The sequence below is a fragment of the Pseudopodoces humilis genome, chromosome 4, assembly GCF_049639895.1.
Source record: "Pseudopodoces humilis isolate 2021_Gansu_Grassland_sample_001 chromosome 4, ASM4963989v1, whole genome shotgun sequence".
In the NCBI taxonomy this organism is placed as follows: Eukaryota; Metazoa; Chordata; class Aves; order Passeriformes; family Paridae; genus Pseudopodoces; species Pseudopodoces humilis.
Window position 1 is genome coordinate 73,549,422 of NC_142203.1, and position 12,901 is coordinate 73,562,322.

At 36.3% G+C, this 12,901-nt stretch overlaps 1 protein-coding gene across 2 annotated transcripts in view; it reads right to left on the minus strand.

The window, feature by feature from the left end:
• RIT2 (Ras like without CAAX 2) overlaps nt 1–12,901 on the minus strand; it is a 182,855-nt gene that overhangs the window by 119,560 nt on the left and 50,394 nt on the right. For both annotated transcript variants that reach the window (XM_088054360.1, XM_005528096.2), the window contains one exon: nt 6,401–6,457. In XM_088054360.1, the coding sequence (XP_087910486.1) occupies nt 6,401–6,457 (57 nt within the window). The remainder of the gene's footprint in view (nt 1–6,400; nt 6,458–12,901) is intronic.

Sequence of the window (12,901 nt, forward strand, 5' to 3'; positions counted from 1 at the left end):
CTGTCCAGTTTGCTGCTCTATGTCGTGCTTCCTTTCCTGACACTCCACTTGCATTAACTCTCTGTGATGTTGCCAAAGACTGTGCAGACTGTAAATTGCTTTTAGCCATTTGTTCCAGAAAATTATCACATCCACTGCCATTTGGAATTTATGCCCATTGTTGACTACAATTAAATATTAAATGTGTGCTAAAATAGTTTCATTTTCACAAAGTGCTAAGCTCTGATTTTTTTCCTACACACAGTCTAATACTAGTTTTACCCTTCCCCTCCCCCTTTACTTAAAAAAGTAGTATGTTTCTGTCTCAAAATTTTGAACTGCAATGCTTGTAGCAAGCCTAAAATATGCCTAAATGCCCATTTAATCTTTAAGTGGCATTAAACTCTAAGTGACAGCATTAAAATTAGCAATACAGGTAGCATTTAACTTTTTAATTAATGTTTACTGTATATTTTAAATTAATACTGACATATATATTTCTGTATTTATGTGTATGCACACATTTATATCTAATGTCTGCAGTTTGAGTTTCTCAAAATCTTACCAGCTTTTCCAAACTAAGAAAATCATTTATCATGAAATAAAATAAAGACTCCTACACTGGAAGAGAACATTTATTGTACAAATTTATTTTGACACTTTACGTCTGTTCCACAATGTACAGGGAATTTATTCCAATAAACTCTTATTGAAATAAAAATGTTCTGTGTACTTGGAAAACCAAACCAAACCAAAAAGCCTTTTCCTTCAAAAAATATATAGTAATCTTCTTTAAGAAAATCTTGCACTTTTGTAACATAACAACATCCATTAAATTCTTCAAAAGCTTTGGTATCCCTTCCATAAATAATAAATATAAAAAGAAAAAAACATGTAAATAATTCTAAACCTATTCATATAGTCTTTTCAAGATCAAAATTAATGCATTTGAAGTATGTGTATGTATAATGCACAAATCTATAAATATATGTATCCCATAATGTAGAAACTGAAACTTCTTTTTAGCAAAAGATTCTGTATCACCTCACAGGAGCAGCACCAGCAGCTTTCTGTGCTCAAGAAGCCCTGTAATAATTCAGAAATGTCACTGGATAACAGAAGAAAAAGTTGCAAGTACAAAGCACCATTATATTCTTGTCTATTTCTACTGTATTGCTGGAGATATGAGTCATTGCAGGAAAACTCTGATCCATTGGTAAAGTAATGGTGAAACACAGTGAGAAGGAATGATGGGGGAAAATCCATGTTCCTGGGGATTCTCACAAAAAAAGGTGAAAAATAACACCCTACATCTTCAAAGCTGAAAGACTATTGCTGCACAACATTTGGGATAAATCCCTAACTGCATGTTTAGAGGGGAGCAGAATTGGGAAGGGGAAGCACATTTGTCAGCCTATTAAAGCAAAAGGACTCTGCATTCTCTGGTTGGTATCACTAAGCAATTTTCACCATAGCCTCATGTTGTATTTGATTTAAAATAAAAAACAAAACAACAACTTATTTCCCCTTAAAGCTCATTGTCTTATCAGTTTATAGATGGAGTATAAAATGCAAAGAAAATAAGGAGGAAAAGAAAAACCTTCTAAGAACCTTTAGAAGGCAGCTGCCATGTGTTTGTTTCTACAGAGAGAAAAGCAGGCCAGAACATGTGTTCATTATACAAAAAAAAGAAATTCAGAACAATTCTTTGTATTGAAAATTTGATATTTTATGAAATAAAACATGAAACCAAATTACTAGCAATTTACTTTTAAGTCAAAACAAAAAACTACAGTAGATTCCTGGTTTCAGGGTTTTTATGTGTCCCTAATTGACTATACAAGATGGTTTTGTGGAGCTTTTGTGTTTTGTGACTGAATGTGATTTGGCTCTGTTTTCCAACAAGGTTATCTGCCAGATTACATCAGTGCTATGCTCATGTATTTTGGGAACAATTTATTGTCCCCTATCTTTACCTAGATTACAAAATATTTCACAGGAATCTGCAGAAATGAAAAACAGATGAAATTATTATTCCACTTCCATTGGCATGCAATACTTAAAGTGGACAATGAAAAGTTTAAAATGACAAAGTTATCAACAATTTGCCCTTAAAACTGAAAGTGACAGATTTCTGGGATTTCAGGGACAATGATGCTGTTTACAAGCATTTACCTCTATTTCAGTACCCCCTGCTCATCTATTTGTTTAAGTAGAATTAATTAGAAAAAGCCCCATCAAGTGCAAGGTGGTACAGCACCAATTCTGTCAGCACCACCTCTTTAAATATTGGCTAATTTTGCACAGTTAAGCATCATGGTCACTGCCACCATAATTTCATACCATGGAAAACAAAGAAAATGTAATAAGTAGTGCAAGAACATCAGAAAAAAATATTAGGTAGGTATTTATTAGATTCTTACGTACATGTCAAGCAAATGAGACAATCCACTTTATCTTAATGTTTAGCTGGAAAACTGTAGTCTCAATAGTTTGGTTAACACTGAGAATCTGTGGATTATCATTTAAACATACAATAGATTTTTTTTCTGGACAATATCACCCATTCCACAACCTCCACAGAAACCTCTGTTGCTTAAAAATGTGCAGAGAAATAAAACCACAGGTATGCAGAGCTAGCTATTTATAAAGAAGTACACAAAGAAAGTGATGCCAGTGTGCCCACAAAATTTCAGGACAGCCTATAGGTTCCATAAACAAGATAAAAATTGCTGAGGAATGGAAGTGGCCTGAAATGTATGGCAGAAGTGAAAGGCAATAAATTGATATCCAGAGAGATCAGGGATCTCAGAGAGAGAAGAAAAACTGTATTTAATTTTCTGCTTTGTCATTCAGCCAGTTTGAATGTAGTTTCATATGTGTCCTGTTTTCTAATTTCTGTATCATCTGCTGCTGGGTTAAAGTGAGAAACAAAACTCTGATAACATTCTTATCACACATTTGTGTCTGTGTTCCCATGACTTTTGAGGAATAACCTTTTCTCTGGTTTCTCCTGACATCACCATAGTCTTGATCCTGAGAGTGCTCACTTTGGATCCCCTTATTCATTTTAGGCTGATGATCTAAATAGTAAAAATATCCTTACCTGTGGATGTGTAACTAAATATGAGACTAATTTTGTGAGTTGAGACCAGTAGCATAAAAGTAGTAAAAACAATCTCAATGGTATAACATTTTTGGTGGGCTGTCATTTAAAAATATGTGGTTTTTATTACAGTTGTGAAAGCAAGAGGTTCCTTCTACTTTTTTTTTATTATTATTTCTTTATTTTATGTTCAATTTTAAGGGGTCATACCACAGATTTAACCAAGAAGAAACATACATACTTAGCCCAAGATTATGCTCTTCTGTTTAATACATTGTCATGGGGTGACTTTACCTTTAAGGTGATTTTGGGAGCTAAGGAAGTTGAAGCTGCTGGTGGCTGATGGGAGTCTTTCCTCCTGACCAATTATCAGTCATTTCTAAGAATTGACAGCAGTTTTGACCATTAAAAAGTTAAGTCAACCTGTGAACACCTCCTTAAGATGTAAAGTCAGAGCTCTCTTGCTCTCTTTGTTTCCTGGCTGTGAAAGGTAACAGAGCTCCAGGCCTCCCGTTCCCTGCCCGGCCATGCGGCCCAGGCAGGGGCTGGGCTGGGCCCAGCGGCTCCCGGCCGGGAGATGGGGCCTGCGGGGCTTGCCCCGGGCTCTGGCCGGGCCAGGCCGGTCCCTGGCTCGGCTGCAGTTTTTGCTGTGACTGAATTCACCACAGACTGTTGAGTAAAGAAAGGAAAAAAAGCTCTGGACCTGCGGTGGGCTGAGACAGCGACCACACTCTCCAGAGCAGCCATGAAGAATCTTCCATCGCAGACAGCTCCAGCCGCTGCTCCGGCAGAGATCACAGAACCATCTACAAAGCCTGGGCAAGATTTTAACTCTTTCATTACCCAGATGAGACTTGCAGATTAATCCTTTTATCCAGAGAGAGAAAAAGAGAGTAATCAACATGTAAAGAGACTTTATAAACTATCAGAGACAGTAATGAAAATAATTAAGCTTCAGAAAAGGTAGAGAATAAGGAGATGCTTTATGAGCTGAAATATTTTTCTGTTAAAGCTATGGAAATGAACAATAAGGTCTTGAAAAAACTCCTTTAATTCATGACAGAGTATATAGGGAGGAATAGAATGTTCAAAGTGTAGATTTTGAGTAAAAAAGTAGAGTAATTGTGATACAGTGAAGTGCTGGAACAGAATGAAGCGAAAATTTGAAGCCTTGGGGGGCAATGAGAAAACTGTTTTCCAGTAGAGCTCACAAAGACAGATGAAGAAGACTTTTGCCTTTGAATAACTCATCCTTAAAATGGCATCCCTAAACTCATGGCCCATACACACCTCAGAGTGATGTGAAATGGGAGGAGTAAACTCTGATGACAGATTTCTGGGCAGCTGGCATCAAGAAAATAGAAAGCTATAGCAAGAAATAGCTTTCTTGTGGAAAACTCCATAGATCAACAGAAGAAAACTTCTGTTTCTCTACAAAAACTGATGAAAAGACTCTAGCAAGAATTGGGACTGTTTTAAACACCAAAGTTCCAAAGTTTTTGTCTCTGTTGTCATGTGAACAAGGGAATGGTGGGTAGTAGGGGATAAAAAGGGTTTTCTGGAAGTTTATTCTGGTGTTCTTATTCTTGTAGTTTGTTAATAAACTTTCTTTATTCCTTTTTAAGTTTTAAGCCTGTTTTGCTCTTGCTCTAATCCATATCTCACAGCAAGAAATAAGTAATTTTTTTTAGTTACTGGTTTAAAACCACGGCATACATGTTTTGGAGACCAGATAGTAACAAGACCTTTTCAGGATGTCCTCATCATATTTTGAGAAACGGAAGTGCTGAAGAGAAAAAACTTGCAATTTCAGTTCTGTGTGGGTGAGATGGAATTCAATAATTCCTGCTCACTTTTACCCTCTCTCCTCTTTTTTGGTGTTAGTTTTCCTCAGTGGAAACAATTCCTCACTCAAGGAGACCTTCATCCTGATCAGATTCTCCAGGCATTCCTGCAGTATGTACTTAGAATGCATCATAAGCTTCCCTTCTTTTTATGATTATCTGTTATTCATATGGTGGTGGTGTCTAGAGACCAATAAATTAAGATTATGACAAGATACAATACAGGGATAAATACTGATGGCAGGTGGAAAGCTAATAATAAAGATGGATGTATGTACATAACTAAATGGTGTCGATAACTAATAATGTTCCTCTTTTCCAATTAGATTTAATGATTTAATTCTTTTTGTTTTCTGAGAACAGCATATGAATTTGCAGCAATTCCACAGTAGTTTTGCCTTTGTTATAGCTTTGTTAATAGCATCCTATTGGTGTTTTGCAATCTTTTTTAACAGTTACAAAACTACTAGTGGCATGAAGAGTTTATACATTTTTTCTTTATTAAAATTACAACCATTTACAAAGAGTTAAAATCCAGGAAGTGTGGAATACAATGGAAATAATAAATGAAAAAAAAAAACACAAACTGTCATTGTCTGCTCTGTATAGCAATACAGTAATTTTATAGAAGTTAAAGGTGAGTTTGAAATATTTGAAAATTTCAAAGAAAACAAAAAATTTTGGCTGAGAGGAATTGATTTTTTTTTTCCCCCAAAGTAATCTTTGGAAATGTGACTGGTTTTAGTGCCTTCTACACTTACTAGAGTAGATTCTGCCATCTTTTTCTTGTTATAATTAAATATTGCACATGGATAATGTGTATAAATTCAAGTTTTAATAAAAGTAATAAAGACACAAATTAATAAACATGCAGTTCTGACAGTCACTCAGCATTTAAAGTTTATTTCAGATAAAAATGTGTATTTTAATAAAGTGTAAAGTAGATATGTGAAAATTTCTGTGATTACCAAAGTTTATAAAGTCAGTAAACCAAATGAAGTAAGCAGAGTGTGTAATCCCAGAGCAAGTGTTAAATTGAGAAGTCATTTGATGTTCCTAGGGAAGGTTGGCTCAGTCTTTAATACTGGGAAATAACACTAAAATAATAGAACTCAAAAAAAAAACTAGACAAAAGAGCCCCAGTCCAGGTTGGAGTTTTCACATTCTTTAGTAATTCTGCTTCATATTCTGCAGTTATAAATGCAGGACAATAATTGTTACTTTGCATGAATGGAGCACCCTGTTTTTGAAAGAGATTTCTTTATAAAGAACATCTGTTCAGAGGAACATCAGAGGAAGTACCTATGACTTTGATGACCATGACACAACTCAATTGCCATCACAAAATTAAGGTATAATCTAAAGTTTGCAAATCTTGCTTCTGCCTTTTAGAAGCAGCTTCTCACTGCCTCACAGTCTCACACAGGCAGAGAAACTGAAAGGGGTGAAGGGCAGAAAAACCTGTACTCACCTATGGTTGGGTCATGGTAGTCAGGGAACCGATGACTAATGAACTGCATGGTCATTGCTGCAGAGGAAAAAGATAGAGGGAAGAAAACATAATTGTATTACCACCATTAAATAGAATCAGGCAGAAGAACACATGGATAACTCACTCATGCAAGTATCAGCTCAGATTGTGAGCACAAAGTTTGTTTTGCGTCTACTGCAACAATGCATTGGCTCTACATTGATAACTCAGAACCAATAAATGAAGAAAAATATTAATTAAAACTCTTTACTTGCCTTAATTTCTTAATGTTTAAACTTAATTGTATCAGCTCTTGTATTAAAATCTTACATGTTTTTAATAATTGATAAATACTGTTAATCTGATACTGCATACAGATGAAAATTGCCATGACAAAAGCATAAAACATGATTTACAAGACTGATTCATAAAGGTTTTCACAGTGCTACAAAATGCCACTGACTGGAGTGCCTAATTTGATTTCTGGGATATTTAGGGATACCTAATTCATTAAACTTGATGCAATGAATGAAAGCTTCTCTTAACCACCTAGACATCCTTTCTTCTGAAGAGACTGTTTTATGACTGAATATTAACTGCTTTCAGAAATTTTAGAAAAGTTACATGAGACTTCAGGAAAACTTCATTATATCATTTGGAACAGGTGGAACAAACTGGAAGTGAAATTCCAATTTATGCAGAAATACATAAACTTTCATATCCTGTCCAACGTGACATCTGAAGTTCATTGGCCTTACAAAACCATGGAAGGAAACTTGGGTGTTCAGTGACTACAGTAACATCATCAGCAATTAGAAGAACATGGGAAATTACATTTTCTTTGTTGTTTTTTTCCTCATAAGTTTGAATATCAAATAATTTGAAAAATAAATGTATCTCCCAAACAATGACAGTTCTAAATAAAAGCCTTTCAAAAGTTAAATATGTGAATCCTAATTAAATGGAAGAGGGAAAAAGGGCAAACAGAATTTTTAAAATACTGCTTGATTTTTAAACCATTTTCTTTCCACTTATGATTTTTCTGGCATTAAAATTCATCTACAGCTACTATATAGATATTTGTTTAAAAAGTAGCCCACCTGAAACATAATTACATAACACATGAAATCAAACATGAGATTTTGTCTTGAACTTCTCAGCTACTTTCAACAACATGCACAACAGAGGTTATGAGCAAGATGTGAGACATTATAAAAACCTTCATATAAATTCATCGACTTTTCAAACAGCATTGTTTTAGTTTAATGCCTGTCCTTCTCATATTTTCAAAAAACAGAGGCTAGGGAGATAGTTTTATAAAACAATAAAGAGAAGAAGTATTAAACATTTATTAGCATGTTAATAAATTATTTCATCTTTAGTGTAGACAAATATAAATGCTAAGAAGCAGCATTATAAATTCATAGCTACCCAGAGAGGGTAACTGTGTAAGAGAAAACTCATTCAGTCCATATATATTATAGAGCAATAAATCTACATACAGTCACACTCATGTCAGCTGTACTACGTGTTTTCAGATGCATTACTTTAAAGCACTATGCATGTTTGGACAGTTTTATTTCCAGGACAGACAGCTATTTTTTTTGTAATTGTGACAGATTTTTAGCCACCTCCGTCTGATTGCTGTTAGTGGTTTATGAAGAAAAAATTAGTGCCTGATGTGATCTGCCTAGTTTGCTCTTACAAGATGAGGCAGCTAGCAGAGAAGCTGTTCATATGGTTTATGCCTACACATTTCCAGCTTTCTGAGGCCCTGTACCACAAATTAATTCAATTTCCTTCACTACCTGCTACTTTCTTTTGCCAAGCAATTTTTTTTTTTTTCTTTAAAAAAACATCCCGAACTATTCTGCATCTGATCTCATTCTGTTTCCTTTTGGAGCTATGCCTGCATCACAAAATCTGTAGTTATAATTGAAACCAAAAATTTCTCAGAGGACAGGCAGAACTCATTGTAAATGTTTTTCCTCTCGCCTGAGACAGCCATGAGTCAATACATCATTTATATCCTCATCAAATCCACAGGATTCAGGAGGACTGAAATAATTTGAAAGCATCATGTAGTATTAAATATCAAGTTTTCTATTGTGGCATGCAAAATGGAAGTGTTCCAAAAGATTGTGAGTATGAGGTTTAGTTGAGGCCTTTGCAGTGCTGAGTTAATGGCTGGAACTTGATCATAGAGATCTTTTCCGATCTGAATGATTCTATGTTTCTATGATTGTATATAAAATGAATCTGGAGAGGTGCAGAATTTGAGAAAAGTGTCAAGAGAAGCACTCAAAGTAGTGAGGTGAGAACACCTCATATTCAGCTTCTTGGCAAAATGATGACTAAGAGCTCCTTTCTTTATACATTTTGTCCTGCAGTTTCTTCCCTGACAGCCCTTTGTCACAGGCTCCTCCTAATCACCAGGGGAAGGAACTTCTTTGGCCTCTTTGTCACCTCTCACATGGGGATTTAGTCTCCCAGGAACAGGATGCAGAAGGATTTGAGGTACTCTGATCTTTCTAATCACTGAATTACAATGCAAGATAAGGAAAGTGGTGTATAAGTAGTGGGAGTTGCAACCCATCCTCCTCTGTGTGCTCCTTAAGATAAGAATTTGCATTTTCTGCTATACCCAACTTCATATTAATGCAGAAAGTATTTTCAGAGCAGGCATAGCCAGTCACTTCAGCTAAGGGAAAGGAATAAGTGATTTGTGGCTACAAAAAGCCATACTCCTTATACCAGGAGGACGAAGAACAAAGAAATCTCCAAACATCTGATGTGTAACAGTTTTGTTGAGCTCTACCAGGTATTCTTCAGACATGACTGCTGGATGTGCAGAAATTAGTTCTGAATGATGGTTGAAAGTTAGTGGAGTGCTTCCCAGAGGAAAAGGACCTTCAGTCACCACTGGCATGAAGCCACCTAGCTCAGCTGGAGCCTGGGGAATTAGACCTGCCTATAACCAACCCTATCTGGGCTCCCCAGCAGGACACCTGCCTCAGCTGGAATATGCTGGCTTCTTCACTGCCACTAACATCAGCTCCAAAGTCATTTTCCAGAGTGAATTAATTTTGAAAGCTAACACAAAAATGGTATTGGTATTTCATGCTGTGTGTTGAAAATATTCTCCTTGGTCCCATGGTTTTCCTCATCCATTGCCTTTTTTTTTTTTTTTTTTTTTTTTTTTTTCATATAAATTAACGCTCACACCTAACAAATTCATTGTTGTTGAATACTTTTGTGACATTTTCACTTTTGGAAATCCAAATTATGCTAGTTAATACCCCAAACTTTTACAGTTCTATAAATTAGGGACACTTGGCTCTGATTTATGTCGCACACAAAGCACAAAATGTGACTTTAAAGCAGGAAGAGAAAATAGAATAAATTGGTAAGACTGCTACTTGAATAAATAAATATATATGTGAAAACAATGTCAGTTAAGAAATGGTTAAAAAAACCAAATCAAACCAAGCAAAACCCTTTTAATCCATAGCAGATATTGTGAAACATTTTGAATTGCAAGTTGTCTGAAAATTTTTAATGAATATTTTATGACACTGTGAAGATCATTTCATTTAAATAGGACATGTACATCACACAGCAGCTATGATAAGTAAAAGGATCATTGTTTCAGATGAATAGCATCCTCTTTATATCCATCTGTGGCTAAGCAAAGGCAGGTTGCCCCAGCTGAGCAAATGTAAGCCTGACATGCATGAGTAACTATGCAACTTTATAGTTCTCCTGTCTTTTAAAACAAGAAAGGGGTTCAGATCCTTCCGATCAAATCCTTCAGATTTATTTTTTTTCCAAACATGCTCATCCAATGTTCATTAATTATCTAAAAAGCTGTACATTATACCTATGCTGGCATAGAAATATATATATTTTCTTTGAATAATAAACTTAATCCTCTCTTCTACTTTCCATATAAATCCAAATCCCTCTTAAAATTATTTTATTAACCACTGAGTATAAAATGCCATGCTTAGAAAAAGGCTGAGGTCACATATTTTTTTCTGAAGCATCCTTTTGACCAGTGCAGAAATTCTAAATTTCATCCAAAGAAGGTAGTAATCTTTAAAATATATACGTGTGAGTGGGCTCACAAGCCAATGGGAAAAAATGTTTTGTTACCCCTACAGCTGTTAGAGCAGATAGAATAGAATCCCACTTTGCTTCTAATTTGTTCTAAATTTTATTTTTACCAAAAACTTTGAAAACAGTCCTTCACCTATTTTTCAAGTTTGGAGAGTACTTTGGAAGCTTACACAATATTTACTATGATAATAGTGTCCCTAAGGTGAATATCTCATCCCCTGCTTCCCAACCCTTTTTATTCACTCAAGAGCTTCCACATATTCACGCTCTCCTCAGTGATGGTGTGATGGTATAATAAATCTGTTTCCAACAGAATCTTTACCCTCATCACAAAATCCTACACTTTAAACACTCTTACAAAATTACTACAGTGGTTGCAGTGACTCCATAGGGTTCATTCACATAATTTTGATTTATATCCACCCCTCTGGAGGATCTTTAACTCGTGTTTTTTATAAAACCTCATTGAAGTTTCAATGAGACCAGTGTAGAAGATGGGCATTAAAAGAACAGACTATGGTAAAAATCAGTGGATTTGAGGATTAGTTCACGAAGTTCATGAGGAAAGAAAAGAGCACATAGATATTATTAAAATAGAGAAGGTGGCAAAGAAAATACAGAGTCTAAAAACAAAGGGTGCACCACAGGAGGAGACACTCTCATGGAAAAAGAAGATATAATTATGTTTTATTTAAAAACTTTAACATGCAACCTTGCCTCTGTCTATATGTAACATAAAAACATGCTTCCTAAAACATGCTCAGTTGACCATACTTGATTTTATTATTTAATAAGGCATTTGCACATTAATAAATATATACAAATTATATTGTATCAAAATTAGACTATTTCAATAAGTAGGCAAGCATTATAATGCTACTATTTTATTTCTGAAATACTAAAGAGTTTGAACAGTTCTGATCTTTCTGGTGGTTTCATACCCACATGACCTTAAGAATCATCTTCTAAAATGTATTGTCTTTTCAAAAGTTCATGTCTGAAGAGTGAAATATTTACTTCTTTTTGGTTATTTTGTTAGCTTGGAAAAATTACAAACGTCGCTATAACAATGAATTTTTAGATTGGCATGTCAGATAAATCATCTGCAGTTATTTCTCTGCTCATTGAATCTTGACCAGCCGACATCAACCATGTGAAGTTCTACAAAGGCAAATTCTGGATTCTGTGCCTGGGATGGGGCAGCCCTGTCTGTACTGACAGACTGGGGAATGAGGTGCTGGCCAGCAGTGCCATGGAAAGGAACCTGGGGCTCCTGCTCAGTGGCAAGTTGAACTTGGGTCAGCAGTGCCCTGGCAGCCAGGAGGGACATCCCTGTCCTGGGGGCAGCAGGCACAGCATGGCCAGCCGGGCAAGGGAGGGGATTGTCCCGCTCTGCTCTGGGCTGGGGCGGCCCCACCTCGAATACTGGGAGCAGTTTTGGGTGTCCCAATATAAGAGAGATCTCAGACTATTGGACAGGGTGCAGAGGAGGCCAAGGATGGTGAAGGTCCGTGAGGGGAAGCCGTGAGAGGAGTGGCTGAGGGCACCGGGTCTGCTCAGCTGGAGGAGACTGAGGGGAGAGCTCAGTGCAGCCACAGCTTCCTTGTGGGGGAAGAGCAGGGTCAGCCCTGATCTCTGCTCTGGGTGACAGGGACAGACCCCAGAGAATGGCCTGAAGCTGAGCCAGGGCAGCTTTAGGCTGGATATCAGGGAAAGGTTCCTCCCCCTGAGGGTGGCTGGGCACTGGAACAGGCTCCACAGGGAATGGGCACAGCACCAAACCTGATGGAGCTCCAGAAGTGTTTGGACAATGCTCTCAGGGACAGGGTGGGATTGTTGGAGATGGTCTTGTGCAGGACCAGGAGATGAATTCAAAGACCCTTGTGAGTTTCTTCCAACTCAGAGCACTTTTGCATCCTTCTGTTCAAGTTATTCTGTGAATAGTAGGAGGTTAAGACAGGATTGGGGTTTCTTTTCAAAAATTGAATAAGCTGTATGAACTGCATTAACACACAGTGGTTGGAGTTGCCAATAATTATGAAGTACATTAGTAGGAGAAAAAAAAAATTACATTCTCTAAATGCAATCTGAGAAAGATTTCATCTGTGTTCAGTTTCTGCAAGTTTAATTACTCAGGGTCAGAAAGAATGAGAAAAGGAAAATGTATTAAAATGAAACAAAGATTTTGCTATGAAACAAATAAGAAATGTTAGCTATGAACTAATTTAGGCTATGGGCTAGAAAATATTTTTAGACATCATATGAGGGATCTTCTGGAACAAGATTCAAATATGGAAAGTGGAAAAAACCTCCTTGATTTAAAGAGAGTTTTAAGTGAAAGGATTGAATCAGTGAAATTCTTTTGGAGATTTTTTCCCTTCT